At 33.0% G+C, this 16,251-nt stretch overlaps 2 protein-coding genes and 1 non-coding gene across 3 annotated transcripts in view; all 3 read right to left on the bottom strand.

The window, feature by feature from the left end:
* LOC105179819 (ninja-family protein AFP1-like) overlaps positions 1-2,389 on the bottom strand; it is a 3,919-nt gene extending 1,530 nt beyond the window's left edge. The window contains exon 1 of the mRNA XM_011103461.2: positions 1,168-2,389. Within this exon, the coding sequence (XP_011101763.1) occupies positions 1,168-2,050 (883 nt within the window). The 5' untranslated portion in view covers positions 2,051-2,389. The remainder of the gene's footprint in view (positions 1-1,167) is intronic.
* A 7,344-nt stretch (positions 2,390-9,733) lies between these two features.
* On the bottom strand, positions 9,734-14,070 carry LOC105179818 (ras GTPase-activating protein-binding protein 1). The gene is made up of 9 exons (XM_011103460.2): positions 13,955-14,070; positions 12,316-12,482; positions 11,740-12,037; positions 11,310-11,626; positions 10,991-11,222; positions 10,786-10,910; positions 10,638-10,700; positions 10,358-10,424; positions 9,734-10,229 (listed from the first exon to the last, which is right to left on the bottom strand). Exons 2-9 carry the CDS (start codon positions 12,478-12,480, stop codon positions 10,030-10,032), a joined length of 1,467 nt encoding a protein of 488 aa, XP_011101762.1. The 5' UTR covers positions 12,481-12,482; positions 13,955-14,070; the 3' UTR covers positions 9,734-10,029.
* A 2,084-nt stretch (positions 14,071-16,154) lies between these two features.
* TRNAT-CGU lies at positions 16,155-16,226 on the bottom strand. The gene has a single exon. It is a non-coding gene; the product is annotated as a tRNA-Thr (tRNA).
* Positions 16,227-16,251: the final 25 nt, after the last annotated feature.

Below are 16,251 nucleotides of genomic sequence, written 5' to 3'. Positions count from 1 at the left end.
TCTTTTATGTTAGCTTTCCAAGACGAATCTTTTTCAGTAGACATAACTGGTTCAATTATTCTGCAGCCGGAAATCCAGCCAACGAGGATTAAATGAATCTTAACTTCCCAGCAGAGAATGAAAAAGCACACTTAGTTCCTGGAATAAGCTGAGGGACACTTATGACAAATTGGCCAACAACTTAAGCAGTAAGAGATTACTATAGCCTGATGTACAGTACCCGAAACTAGTATCTTAAATCGGAGGCCAAAATAGTCGATGAACCAACTCATTAATTGACACTTTGCATGGCTGAGTTATTAGGGTCTGTTCGTATGCATACTAAATGTTTTACAGGAACACATTGAACTGCTAGCAAGAAAAATACATTTAGCAAAACACATCAATTAATCCGGTTGTGTTAAACTTAACATCCGTTTCATGCAATGCAACCTACCCCACAAATTGAATGCCTATGGTTCTCAAGAAACATGTTTGAAGTATCTGCTGAATAATCATAGATGGTTAGGACTTGGTGTCTAATCTCTAATTGAAATAACACCTAGAAAGCAAAAGGTGCCTTTCTGTTACTCAACTTTCAGTTGCTTTTCTCTTCCAATTCTCACCCAAGATAGATAAGAATGTGCAAGCCACACAATGAACCATCCAACTCCTGTGGAAGCCAATCCTAACTGAAATGTTTCCTTCCAACACATGCAAACTTCCATTTCATAATATGAACTACACCGCCAAAGTAGCAAATGTTACCATGCCTGTTTCATCAGTTCAACCTACAAAGTCTCTCGAGTCACCTGGTGCCCATATATTTACTAATTACAGATTACAAATCCTTGTGGAAGAAACTATATTTTTTCCTTGGAAGTTTCGTAGCTAAGGATCTTACTGCCTCTTGATTAACAGAGAGTACCCAAACGCAAGAAGACAGAAGCAAAACATGGTAACTCCAGGAGAATAATCACACAACATATATGATACGAATGGATGGCATGATCATTATAGTTGAACCAAAGAAAGCAAAAATCCTTAGCAAATATGACTGGATATAGAAACTTAAGAATTGATCCAGACAACATTTGACATTCATTTCACTTAGTCCTGCCATGAAATTCAATAGTCGAATGCACGCAATTAGATTTATCCAGGTAAGTAAATTTTTCACTGAAATACCTTGTAGAGTTTTACTCTCCAAATCCGACACACTTGAAGAACTTCCCCCTTTTGATTCCACCGAACCTTGGGACGCCGGTTGCCCAAGCCCTTGTATCCCACCACTACTTCCCACATAGCTTCCCTTTCCTTTTGCCAATGCTGCATCAATCCCACTTCGAAGAATGGCCTGACTAGCAGCAGCAGCTGCCCACGAAGACAACCCAAATTGTGACCGGAGCGATGAGCCTGCCCTCTTAGACAAAGACTTCTCCCTATCCAATCTCTCCCTCAAATTCACCTCAATTTCCTTCCTTTCCTCCAAACTCAAAGTTCCACCTGCGTTTCCACCCCCTTCTTTATCATTCCTCAAATTCCTTTGCTTCTCAGACCTTCTCCTCTTAGCCTCCATTCTTCTCAAGGTCTGCAACTCCTTCCTCTTTCTCCACTCCTCCTCCGTCTCCACAGGAAGGGAAGAGGTCCTCGCCAAGCCCGAATACACCACCGGTGCCGGTGCCACGAAATCATTATCATCCCTCACCACAGGCAAACAACTGGCTACGGAAGAAGACCTCACCAACTTCTGAGAACTCTTGTCCACACCAAATCTTCCCCCCAATGACAACCCAAGATTCAACTCAATCTCCTCATCCTCCTCCTCCTTCACTGCCTCCTCATACTCACTAGCAGTACCCATAAACCTCTGCAACAGGTCTCTTGAAAGCCTGCTGTTAGCTGAAATATCCAAAGAAAGATTCTCCATTTCTGTTGTTCTTACAATGTTCTTCTTCTTACTATCTTCACCATCCCCCATAGGACACAGAAAGAACCCAGCTCCCAGGTACACTATCCAAGCATCTACTTCAACTACATGGATATTTATATGCATATTCAAGCACCCCATGATCTGATTCAACCAAGCCCAGATGTGAAAATCTGATCTTAAACTGCATATTAACCACCAAAACTTCCAAGCTCAGATTTTATGCAAAATTCGAGCAAGAATCCAGTCCACGCAAGAAACTCAATGAAAAAAATTCTTGAAAAATAAGAGCAGGGAGCTCCAAGATTCAGACCAAAATCAATAAATCCACGGCAAAAGAACAAGAAAAGAAATCTGGGCTGTGTTACACATAGCGTAGACTTGAGCAAAAGTCAACAACGAAAGTCCCAGAAAGAAAGGGGAAGACAGACATTGGAGAGAGAGAAAGAGAGCACAGATGTGCGTGTCTGAGTGTGTCTGTGTGTGGTTTAGGGTTTAGGGTTTTTGGTTTTTGGGGGTTTTGGGGTTTTGGGGTTTTGGGGGTTTGGGGTTTGGGGTTTGGGGTTTGGGGTTTGGGGTTTGGGGGAGGGGGGGGGGGGGGGGAGAGAGAGAGAGAGAGAGAGAGAGAGAGAGAGAGAGAGAATATGACGAAAATAACCTTGTGAGGAGGGGATTGGTAGGAAGAGAGGAAGTGTTGGGAAAGGACAAGTGGCGGAAGATAGAGAGAGAGGAGGACGACACGTGGGTCTGTCTGACTCAAATTCGCCCTTTTTGCTCCTCTCTGATGATGGACAATGCTATGCTATGCTGTGCTTCACTTCACTGAACCAACCATTTCTATCCACTCTACACCTGTCTTTCCTCACCACGATTCATCATCAGACTACACACACTAGGCTTGGAAAATGGTGTATTTAGCTCCATATATTTTATATATATACATATCAGACATCGTATCACACGTTATTCAGTGCGTAATAATATTTTTATTTAATATAATTATTCTTTTATATTAAAATTTATTATCGCCTTACAACCTCACACCCAAAAATTATTTAATAATTTTTTTAAATACATTAAATTATTAATACATATTACTCAAATTAAATTAAAAATTGACACTTTATACAATATATGTTATATTTATAAGGATGATTATATATACATTCAAAAATAAATATTATTATGTTATTTCAATTTCAATTAACAATAAGTTTAAACACAACGGGAGTAAATTTAATTTCTGAGTCCATGTAATTGTATGGAATTAATTTTTTAAGGAACTTGATCGAATAGTTAATTCAACATGAGCTGAAAAGTTAAAGGGTATTTTTGGTATTATAATAATTTTAGTGTAGTAATATTATAATAATTCTAAAGGGGACCGTTGTGATTGAAGAGAGTGGGTAAAATTGAAATAATTTTAAGGGTATTTTAGTAAAATATAATTTTTTGTATACGTGGTATCAAAACCACTCTTTTGTAACTATAAGTCCCATTCTCTTTATAATAGTACTAGCAGTTATGGCACACCAATCCCTCGTGCATATTAAAATATAAATATAATCACTTTTGTTCGAGAATCAATCGTAAAAACATCTAATCTGAATCCACATGAGATAGCAATTAATCGAATTTATTTTTTTGTTCGAGAATCAATCGTAAAAACATCTAATCTGAATCCACATGAGATCAAAATTAATCGAATTTATTTTAACTAAGTCCAGAATTTTATTACAACTTAAACGGTTGTTTTTTTATCTATTTAAATTTGATGTATATGTTGGTAATATACGTTTATTTAAAGTTAAAAGAGTAATTTATATATATATATATATATATATATGTCATAAAATAAATACATACACCCTACCACAGTACATAACTCCCAACATCACTATAAATACTCATATCATTATTTTTTACACTAGGTAACTATTTGTTGTGCCGAAGGTAAAATTTTCATTTCATCCATTAACTCAAATTACAACCACATCAAAATTCAAAATCTGAATTTTCATTTAAAAAAGAAAAAGGGGAAAAGAAACTCATTATATTTGTAAATCTTATATAATTTTTAATTTATACTGTTAAAGGGACCATGAATTAATATAAGGGTCTTCCGAGAAATTATTATTCTATTAATTTATCAAAATTATTAATTTAGACCTGAAACTCAAGTCAGGATCGAAAAAAATTATTATTTTAGAGAAGTTTATAGAGGTTCTCCTGTAAATTTCTTGTGAACGTATCCGATACGAAAAAAATAACATGAATAGAGTAGGTGATGTAATTATTCATAATTTTAATTTATTAGGAGAAATTCATTTCACAGTGTTTCGGTTCATTTTTTGAGTGTTTTGTTGCGTTTTGTGGGGATATAGAGAGAAAAAAATAAAGATAAATAAGTATGTATTAGAGATAGTGTATATATTTGGATTTATGTTTAGAGATAATTTAAAATAAGTATTGTATGTTTGATATTAAATTTTAAGAGATAAAAAAAGTTATTGTTCATTGTCAAATCATGTCTCTTTTATATATATATATAAATATTGTATGTTTAATATTATATTTTTTAGAGACAAAGTATAATAGTATATTATTCATTGTCAAATTATATTTATTTTATATTATATTTATATATGTGTATATATATTATATATAGAAAATCAAAAATTAAAAATTCACACAAATAAAATTTAAAATAAAGTAGACAAACATTGGATGTATTTTAGCACAAAAAACCGAAACCAAACAAAGTAAGAGTGTGAGAGGGTGCATAGTAAGAGGGGTGGAGTGTGGTCCATGATAGCAGTACCCAGGTGAGAGTAAGAGAGAGAAAGCGCATTCGTAAAGAAGCGACGCGTGTCGATGTCGGAAATAAGGACACGTGCCCTGGGGAGAGAAGCAATGAATGGAGAGCCGCCACGTTGTTGAAGCCGCAAACGTTGTCTTCTTTCTACACCAACATTAATAATTCAGTCCCCCACTCCACTCACTTGTCTCTCTATGAATAGTCCAATGGACCACCAATACCATTTATCTTTTCTTTTCTCTTTTTTTGTTTTAAAAAAAAATGAGTTATCGTGCTATGCAATATTTTCGACCATTATTATAATCAGATAAATATAATATAAATTTAAAAATTAAAATTAATATATAGTTAAAAGTCGATTTAGTGATTAACATGTCTGAAAGGAGAGGATATGTGTTAGTATATTGGTCGTTAAAATATAAAGATAATTATACTTCTCTTTCCTGAGATTTTGTGTAATTACATGTAAATCTATTGTGGTCTGAAAAGTTACATATAGTGCTCATGAGGTTTGCTTCCTTCTAACAAATAGGTTCATCTGTTGGTCAATATTCATTGAATTTATTAATATTAACTGGAAAAAAAAAATGAATAAAAATCGATATTTATCGTCGATTGATTTATTACCGACTTATTACAGTTCAAATAGATCTTATGTGATTAAATTACTATTATGACGGTGGAGATATATCTCCTAACATGCATTAACGTGTGAAGATGTATAAGGGTAATTTGATCATAAATCGATTTATTTGATCCGCAATAAATCAGTAACAAGTCAGCAGATGATAAATGTGGATGTTCATCCATTTTATCGGAGTTTATATATAATTACACCAAACCTCAGAGGAGGGAAGTGTAATTATCCCTAAAAATATAATGTGAATCATTTAAAATAAATAAGTGATTATATATAAAAATATTTAAGGATACAATTAATATTCTAAAATTTAGCATCACAATATTCGTTTGATGAGAAATAAAAAGGAATATCGAAAATTCGAGTGGCTGAAGCTGAAGCAGCTACTTTCGAAGTAACAGAAAGAAAAGCAACGACTGGAGTGGGAGAGTCAGAGTTGAAAAGAGGATTCCTCACTTCTTTCTCTCATTCAAAACCGTGCATGAGACTTTCATCTCACACGGCTCCTAAGTGATAAAAGAAAGAAGAACTCATCTTCTTTCTTTTTTTATTACCTTCCTCGCGTATGTATAAGACCGAATCCATTCGATTTCTAAAAAAGATTACTAATCCTTAACTTTTCGAGGAATCCTTCATCAGTGGTTGTGAATGACTGATTTTTTCAATCTTTTCGACCTTGGTTCCGTAGGAGCAAGTCAGAAAAATTGAGAAATAGAACCATTTTAAGTTAAACAATATATTATTATTATGTTCATAAGAGTTCAAAGTTTCTATTATTCACATAAGATAATTACAAATATCAACAAAAAAAATATAAAAAAAAGTTATTTTTTTCGTTTAAAAAATAGACTAATTTGACAATTTTACAAACTTTAGAGTTTAGAGACTAAAGTAATAAAATAAAATTTATTGACCATTTTACCCTCCAAAGAGCCAAAATTTGGCAGTATTTTTGCCTGAAAATGATCAAAGGGACAAACTGAGACAGAAATTAAAATTTAAGAATACTAAAGTCGATAAATGAACTTGATAGACTAAAGTGATTTTAAACGAAAAATATAAGGGATCAAATGTAGCATTTACCCTAACAATGGCTATAAATAACTTTAGGAGCAATCTTTCCTTTGGGAATTGGAGCCTATATATATGTGTATATATATAAGGTTAATTACACTTAAAATCCATTTAAAAATAAAAAATTATATTTTTTCTCCAAAAAAGTTTTGAAATTATACTTACACCCCCTCTAAAAAATTTTCGTTTATACCCGATCCTCTTCTATTAGGATTTGGATGAAACAAATTAATGGTAACAAAAAAAAATTATATAAAATTTTTATTTTATCCCTCATTTGACCTTTTCATATATATATTTTTATACTTATAAAGAGATAAATGTGATATATATATATATGGAGTTTAATATCATTATATTTATCTCTTTATAAGTACAAAATCATTACATGAGAATGTTGAATGAACAGTAAAATTCAAATTTATGCAATTCTTTTGCTAACGTCATTTTTCATTCCAATCCTAATTAAGAAAGAGGATTAGGTGTAAATAGTGAATTTCGAAAAGGAGTATAAATATAGTTTTAAAATTTTTTTAGAAAAAATTATAATTTTATATATATATATGAAGCCTAGCTAGCAACATTTGATAGGTAGATAAGGACTTGGGTGACAATTAGGTCTACTTAATAATAATTATCTTGACATTCTATATGTTTTAGGTCTATATATATTATTACAAAGAGTATGATTTAAAAATTATGTTAATGTCTATGATTATATTTTATATTACAATTTTTTTTGTGTTTAAAGATTTTAAATATAATGAGGTATAGTATAATTTTTTAAAGTTCAAAGTTTCGACCCAGTTATCAGATTTATTCATTTATTGCCACTGAATTAAAATGCATTGTCTCTTAATAATTTGTGTACGTAATAACGAACAGTGCTTGATACTGGCATGCATTCGTCAATTGTGATTCGATCTTTTGTTGCTAGGCATTGTTTATATTAGCTGCATCCGCACTATTTTATCTTGAAAATGCGCCTTTGTCGTCAATACAAAGGGAAAAGCGGCACTGTTTCATAAATTTTTCATTTGCTGTCAATATGGGACGAGAGCTAACTATATCCACCATCACCAGCCAATTGAAGCTTTTTCAATACTACCATGAAGCTAATAAAAATCCACGATTATTTATTTATTTATTTTTTTTAAAAAAATATTAAACGACCACCTCATCCAAAAACCTAAGTGGTAAGAGAGCATAATAATTTAATATTTATATTTCAACCAAAAATAAATAAATAAGATCACCACTTAATTAGTGCTACTTAAGTTCTTGATCATTAAGGTTTCATAGTAAGAAAACACTTAAAATATGATTTGATGTGAAATGATAATCAAATGTTAGGGGTTTGGTCCTTGGATTGGACACGTAGTAATGTCATCAAAATGGGTCTTTTCCTACCTTTTTTAACAGCTCGATAAAATTTATCATAATTACAAATACTTTTTCGTTATTCGAAATATTATAAATACCCATATAAAATTAATGATTGTATAGCAAGTACCCTCTAAAATAAAATATCACGATGAAGTATTCATCAGACAATCATTATTTTTAAATATTATTTTTTAAATAATAAAATAATATTTATAATTATAACAAATTTTAAGTACATCTTTAAAATTTATTAAAAACAAAATGGGGGCCAAGAATTGTGTTGGCCTACACAATTGAAAAAGGTAGAAGAAGGTTATCATTTTGATTCTTTTATGTTGTAATAATTTATGGTGTAGCTGTCACAATGCAGCTGGTAAGGTAACATAAATTGGGTCCTACCCTTTCAATCATTACTTCATCCAAATTTTTGTAATAATTAACCTTCTCTCCTATTAAAAAAGCTAAATTTATTTTATTGTTATTTAAAAAAAATTAAAATATTCTCTTAAAATTAACGATCGTCTAATAAATACCCATTTGCAACAGCCCATTACAGAGGTGATCTTATTTGTTAAACGACTGTTGATTTTTGTTGGTATTTATAACTTTTCAAATAATGATGGACTATTTATAATAATGACAAATCTCAGAAAAGCTCGTTGTGATTTACCCTATTAAAAAATTTCATCCCCTGCAAATAAAATTCAATCTCAACTAAAAAATTCTAATATTTATGAATCGTAATAAATTATTTACGTCATTTCTTGCTCCTTCTTGAACACTCACAAGGTATGAAAGGAACAATCAGCTCAGTGATCGTTATTACCTAACTACATAAATTTTCTATTGCAGTAAAATATTCAATTTGATTATTTATATAATTTGATCCAAAAAAAAATATTTTCTATTACTCACTTAGGAGATAAATAAAATAATAAAGAGATATTACTTCTTATATTAGTCTAGATTCTGCCCCTGCTATGCTTTATATATATATATATATTAATAATTATACATAATTTTTGTTGATAGATATTGATGCTTCTTAACTTACTTGAATATTATAAAATTTATCAGGGTACTATGTACCTAATATTTCTCGATCATATTTAGAAATTAATTTTTAACCCATAAAAAAAACACGTCTATATTCTCCGTACGTTTGATATTTTCTCAAATTACACGTATGTATTGTTTTTTTAAGATAAAATATATATATATATATATATTAAAAAAAGTAGTTCTTTGTATTGAGTATATGAAAAAAAAAAAAAAAAAGAAGATGAAAAGGGAGGTATTTTAGTTAGGTACCCTTTTCAATAAATAATTTGAAAACGGGCACTTTTTGTGATGATTTTTTTTAATTATTTTTTATTTTTTAAAAAAGGGTAGTTGTTGTTGTTGTTGGGATGGGAAAGAGGGGACACGTCACTGACAAAGACAACAAAGGATTCTCCAAGAATAGAGCCACGTGTAGAAAAAGGGCATACGAAATTACGGAAAGGGACAGGTGTGGGGCCCACGATGGAGGACGACGTGGCCAATTAGGGTTTGGTGGCTACCAATTAAAGAAATTGCCCCTAATGGAAATGGGAAATTCAGAAATGCTTTTTCCATGATTTGGTAAAAAGTGGAATGAATGTCCCACTTTTCTTTTTACCTGTCACATTATTTTTATGTGTGTATATAATAAATAATTTTTAATATTTTATAAATAAAAATAATATATATATATTATTATTTTATATTAAAAAAGAAAATTAATTTATTAGTTATGCTTGAATATAATAAATAATATTATATATTTTACAATATATTATGAATAAAAATATATATATAAACCGACACATCATGTTTTAAAAAATAAAAATAAAAGAAAGTAAAATAGCAACAAAGAAAAACAAAAATAAAATTTAGGGTATTATCGGTATAACAATAAGCATTTTGGAAATGAACTTTCTACAAAATTAAATTACCATTTTAAAACACTATAAATATTCCCAAATGGGCCTAACCACTCTCGGCCCATTGGGTGAGGTTCAGCCCAAATGCACAGAAACAGAGACAAGGTATGCAAGTAGAAGTGAACTAAGAACCATTTTAAGCCAAATATCATTTCAAAATGCTGTAGTTCAATCACTGTGTTGCATCACATAAATATATATTTCTCTGTAGGCATATGGGATTTTATGCAGCTCGATACTAGCGATCCCGACTGGCCTCCCTCGACCACTGATCGGAGGGCCACCTGTTGTGTCGACGACCCCTAGTTTGGCCCTTGTTGTGATCAGCCCGGTTTTCGTTCTGAAACCTACTGTTGTCCCTGGCTTGATTTTCCCGTCCCCTGAAATTGCTGTTCCGGGATCCAGCTCTTGTTGGGGACCGGCCTCCACCGTTGTTGCCTGCAGAGCCGGTTTGAAAATAACTATGTTTAACCAAATTGCTTGAGAAGTAGTTATTTATGTCGATGCGATTACAGAATTACACCATTATGCAGGCATTAAACGATTAGCTCACAACATCCACTTACCTCGATTGGAATATGATCTCTTGTAAGTGATATAGGCTTCTTTATCACCAAACTTAACATGGTGAACCTGGAAATAATTAAATTCTGTCACTGAAGTTGAAGAATCTCGAAACTGATCTAAGAAGACGGGATATTAGGGACTGCGAAAACATACATGATCCGAAAGAAAAGCTGAAAAAGTAATTACAAGTAGGGAAACAGAAAGAAACTATGAACAGTTTGTACAATAACTTTGCATAAATATCATGGGCTTAGCTCGTTCAATAGTGAGATTAAGTACCTCTACTGCACGACGAGCAGAATCTGCAGATTCAAACTCTACAAACCCACAACAGAAACCATCCTGGCAAAAGATGCTGAATCAAGTCAAGGAAACAAGACGCGAGAAAATGAAACATGAGATACTTTGAATCTGATACAAAGCAGACCTCATGTCTTCTAATCTGGATTGTATCTGCATTTCTTCTAACCGGCCCAAATTGTTTAAGGACGTCCACGATTCCTTGTTTAGTTATGTCATAAGGCAATCTTCCTATATATATTCCTCTAGCTGCTATAATGTGAAAGAAATTAGTCAGTCCAAAGGGTATAAATCATAGCTGTGTGCAAGTTCGATTAGGGACGGAGAATAACCTTCTGAGTAGGCACTATTATTAGGTGAGCCATTGCCAGGCGGAGCTGGATTAGGTGAGACTTTGTTTGAGGGAGCTAATGCTTTGGGGACGGCACTGGTGGGAGTTGCTGCTTTTGGTGCACGGTCAACGAGCGGAGGTGATGCTTTGGTTGTTGGAGAAGCGACTTGTTTATTAACATTTGAAGCAACTCTTGCAGTTCTTGTTGAAATCGCAGGCGTCTCTTTTGCCACCTTTACAGACACCAGAAAGTTTACTAAACATGTGGATTCATAGAATAATAAGAACAGGGATCTTGATGATAACATTGTACAACACACCATCGAAGCATAGGTGATTTTCTGGGTAGAATTTGAAGCTGGTGCAGCAACTGAAAGCACTTTTTCACTTAAAGCCGGCGCAATTACTGAAGGCACTTTTTCATCTGAAGCCGGTGCAACAACTGAAGGCACTTTTTCATTTGAAGCTGGTGCAACAATTGAAGGCGCTTTTTCAGCTGAAGCAACAGAAGATGTAGAAACAGCAACTTTTGCAAATGTTTCCTTGGCAACAGGAGGATCAAATGATTCCTTGACCTGTCCATTTTCTACCGCCTTGGTACATATGGATGTAGGGCTATCAGAGACAGCAGAATGAACTGGAAAGGGCAAGGAAAAGTTATGCAGCAAAATGCATAACACAGACAAATTAAATGACTTGCAGTAATCACTAACCGAAGAGTACTATACTAATGAAGGTGGAAGATTCTACCAGAACTCTGCATAGACGGAGCATGTTGATCATTTATCCCATCATAATCTGCAGGAGCATTGGCTGTTGACAAGAATACATCAGAAACTCGAAGAATATCATTCAAGACAAAGAAACCTTTTTCTTGTTTGGCCAAAAAGAAGGTCTGACTAAAATCCATTTTCACGTTATCCTTTCGAGTCAAAGAACCAGTTACTGCAACTATGACGCCTCCCTCCACAGACTCTTGGGCATCTGTAGTTTTGATCTCCGCAGAACAATACTTGTAATCAGAGGACATGATCTTGTCATTAATTCCCTGCACCAAATTATTAAGGCAAATATTTAGGTCGAGTGATCTAATAATTACAAGAAACAAAAGTTTAGTAATGTCGTATGCCTTTCAGTACCAAAGGTCACAATTCATTTAAATATATCTGAGTCAACTGAAAATAAAAGTTGGTGATGCATTTCCAAGAATGTGTGCTTATTATTGATCTTTTGCAGAAGAACAAAATAAATAGAGCTAATTACACAACCAAAAATGATTAAGGAGATGTATCCATTGATCGTGGCAGGACGTCCAGAGATACGTACAGATAAGGTTGTCACAGGTTTCAGAACACCATCAGATCCTGGCCAGCCTAGTAGGCTGGACTCCTGATAAAATTTGTGGACATTCTCTGGACATTTATTGAGGATCGCATAATATTGCTTCACAAAAGCATTCGCAACAACCTGAGGAAGCATCTTAACTGCCATATCTGTTAGAAAAATACAACTGGACACGTTATTATAAGAAAAGATGCTCAGTTACGAGTAATTAGTTTTATATTAAAAAAGTAATATGCCATCTGTCATGAGGATAATCCTCGAACGACAGAGATAAGAGATTAAATGTGTAACGAAACTGTAATATGAGCGCGTGAAGACACGAGCATGCAAACATGTGTGTGTGTGTATATATATATTTAGAAACACAACCGAAAATGATCAGGACAGGAAACTCATAACTAATCACCAAACAGTCCTTTTCCTGATTCTAACGAGAACCCCACAAAATTCAAGTAGAATTTGGAATTTAAAAGCAACAAAAGACCAAGTTTCACGTGCATTAAAAGTTAACTTACGGTTGGAACAAAAATCATAACCAAGATAACGAAATTTTGTAAGCTGGAAAGTGAAACAAGACAGAATACAATAAACCAACCTAACAGTGAGTCTTCCATGGAACTCATACAATTGGGAGGAAGATATTCTCATGGAAACCAATATTAAAAAGTTGTGAAGAACTTCATCCAGAACAAAAAAAGATCGTAGAAAATATACATACATATAAACAAACAGATAGACAATGGCCATACAAAAGATTGATCAATAGCTGGTAGAAAACAGCATCATCCAATATCTTCAAAGGGAGGTTATTCATGCTTTATGAATCGGGTTATTAGGCATATCCAACACCTTCACTGAAAAGTTCAGGCACGTAGCAAATTCATGTTACTAAGCAACTAGTCAAATGCGAAGTATTTAAAGTGAACTCCTTCTTGGGCATAACAGAAGAGACACCAACTCGTTGGACATTTGACACTTTGAATTTCAAACCCTTCACTATTCTAAATCAAACAAAAGAAAAAACCCAAAACAGATCACGAAACCGGGTATTGAATCAATCAACAACTGATAAAAAATTAGTAATCCAAAGGGCTATCAATTTTCTGAAGTGTACACATTGATGAACCCAATAAACATGATGACCTGGAAAAATTTTACCGCCACAACACCACTGTGATTTAATTTAAGAAATGAGCCAAAATTGGTTGATAACCAAGTCAAACAAGTTCAAAGAGATATAAAGTAAGACACCGATTTCAACCCACAAAACATGCATCAAGAGAAGATAAAATCTAATGAACATGAACATTTGATCCAGAAAACACATTGACTCACCCAATATTTTCTCCCAAGAAATCAAGTATATCCCAACAAAAAATCTCAATCTTCAAGCAACCAGAATTCAGTTCAATCCAGAAACACAAACGAAACACCACAACAACGTGAAAATCCATGCAAGTAAACGAAAACCCAAAAACCAGCAAATGTACAAGAAAATAAACTTCAAATCAAGTGTTCATCCACATTCCACAAAAATGGAGACATACATATGCACTAAAGACAGCCAAGAAGAACACGGGTTTTAACTCTGAGAAGTCGAGAACCAGAGAGGGAAACAAACCAAGGTCTGAGAACTGAAATAACCCAAGATTCGGCGAACCCTTTTCAGAGCGCAAAGGAAGAAACTTTTCGGACAAGAATGAAAAGCAGGAGAAGATGAGAAAAAGGGTGCGCGATTCTTAGGAGAGTGAGTAATAAATGCACCAAATTCAAAGGGTTTTAAGGAGAGAGAAAGAATCCAAAGGCGGTTCCAGGCCATCATCTCTGACTCCCAAGTCCAATATCACCACACCGGAAAGGAATTGGTTTCCTTTCCAGTGTAAAGCACCGTTTGGAGGGAACTTCTGTGGGTTTAAGGCCGCGTTTGGGTGATTCGCTGGCGCTGGGACCCCCCTGCAGATTTGGTCTGGGCCCCACTTTTCTGAGATTTCTATGTTCTTTTGTAATAATAATAATAATAATAATAATGAATTTATATATACGTGGAAATTATATATGATAAATAATTGGACTCAACTACTCTTCTTTTTCTTTTTTTTTTTTAAATGTATTTGTTACTGTAATAATGTGATTGGATTTTAAAAGGGATTTTCCATGCTTGACCATATCCTCAAAATCAATATCCACATTGCTTGTAAATGTTATTTTGGTTTAGATTTTTATGGATTTCTTGATTTGGATTATTATTTTCCTAAAATATAGTCTTGTGTTTGGAAATGGGTTCAATTTCAAGAATTCTTTTAAAATTTTTAAATTAATATTTATATATATTCATTCAAAATTATTTATTTTTGCATTGATTTTTTTTTTACTGTTTTATTATACGCATAACATATGGTATTTAATTTCTTATATTCTTATTCTGATCCGATTATTTTTGGGCTGAAAACTCTCACAGTTGTCCTGATAATCATTCTGATTCTTGTCGTACTGTAATTCAGTTAGTAAAATCAGGTCAATGGCCTATTTGAAAATTTTGATGCCGCTCATGTGAATTTGTATCCACACGAGCTATGAATCGTTACACAGTCGCATGATGGTAATATCATCGGTAATCTATCAACTTATAACTGATGTATATACAAATTTACATTGATGAAATCACAATTTCCTAATCCCTAATTAAATTTTAGGACACCTAAAGAAAAATTCAAATTTCAACTTCCCCCAAACTCAAAAGTTGTGCATCAATGCAAGTAACAATAGTTGTCCACATTAATGATGGGGGGAGCCTATTTTTGTCATTTCCTTTCATTGTCCCATAAAAAGGGTTGGTAGGTGAAACATCTTAAATGCATGTATTGAAGTTTAGTTGTTTGCCTATGAAAATTATTGATCGGGCCGAGATTTTATGAATAAGTTTGAAATTATATTTTTACATTAGATTTAATATAGAGGTATTTATCTTATTTTATATGAGTTATTATAATCTGATACTATTTTAGCTCTATTTATATATCGACTGAATCATGTAATTTATTACTGTTCTTAGTCGTATTGATGTATCGGTTGAATCGACATATTATTAACAAAAAACTGTTCATTGGCGCATGTGGTACATTCAGATGTGTGTATATAAATAATTAAATTAGTTGTTTAAGTAAATTGTTTTGATTCGTCTTTTTTTCTTCAAATATTTATCTGAATTTTCATTGATGCCGAAAAATTAATTTAGAATATTGTGTTATGAGCGGATAAATTACAATTAAGTATTTTATTTCTTATTTAAAAAAAAGGGTTATTGAGAATGAAAGAAGTTGTGTGTAAAGTAGTGATGTGGAGATTGTTGAACGTACGATCAATATAAGAATTTTAATGCAAGCGAGTTTGAAACAACAGTGAGTATTCAATTAAATTGTTAGATTGTACTACTGACTCACCCTTCATACCATAGTGATGGTTGCGTATTTGACATTCAACGAGGGATAATACTGTAATTATATATTTTTATTATAAATGCTGGCTCCAACTCCTGTAAAATTCGAAAATTAGGTTACAATGATTTGCTATCATACTAGAGGACGACCAGTTGAAGAAATCAAATTAATGCCTTTGTATTGATATTTAATTTTTATGTATCCGATTGAAATATAATAATGGAAAAAAATAAAAATTGGTAAGAAAATATAGAATTAGAAAAAATAGTTGTTATATGCTGAAACACCAGAAATGCCATTTTGAGTATAGAAGGAAGAGTATATATAGTCAATTAAAAGAGGGTAGCAGGCAGCATAAGCCATTTCTTTAGAATTCCAGAAAATAGCCCCCGGCGAGGATCGAACTCGCGACCTTTCGCTTACGAAGCGAACGCACTACCACTATGCTACGGAGGCAACTTGTTGAGCAACATTATATGTA

This window comes from Sesamum indicum, unplaced genomic scaffold (genome assembly GCF_000512975.1).
Source record: "Sesamum indicum cultivar Zhongzhi No. 13 unplaced genomic scaffold, S_indicum_v1.0 scaffold00217, whole genome shotgun sequence".
Lineage (NCBI taxonomy): Eukaryota > Viridiplantae > Streptophyta > Magnoliopsida > Lamiales > Pedaliaceae > Sesamum > Sesamum indicum.
Note: the sequence above shows the minus strand (reverse complement) of the source record. Positions and strands in the feature narration are given on the sequence as shown.

Excerpts from the sequence above, each read along its gene's own strand:
- LOC105179818 (XM_011103460.2), bottom strand. The coding sequence starts at position 12,480 with ATGGCAGTTAAGATGCTTCCTCAGGTTGTTGCGAATGCTTTTGTGAAG. Across the intron at positions 10,911-10,990 it reads TAATAGTGCCTACTCAGAAG|CAGCTAGAGGAATATATATA; the intron begins GTTATTCTCCGT and ends TTCACATTATAG. Across the intron at positions 10,230-10,357 it reads GAGATCATATTCCAATCGAG|GCAACAACGGTGGAGGCCGG; the intron begins GTAAGTGGATGT and ends CCGGCTCTGCAG.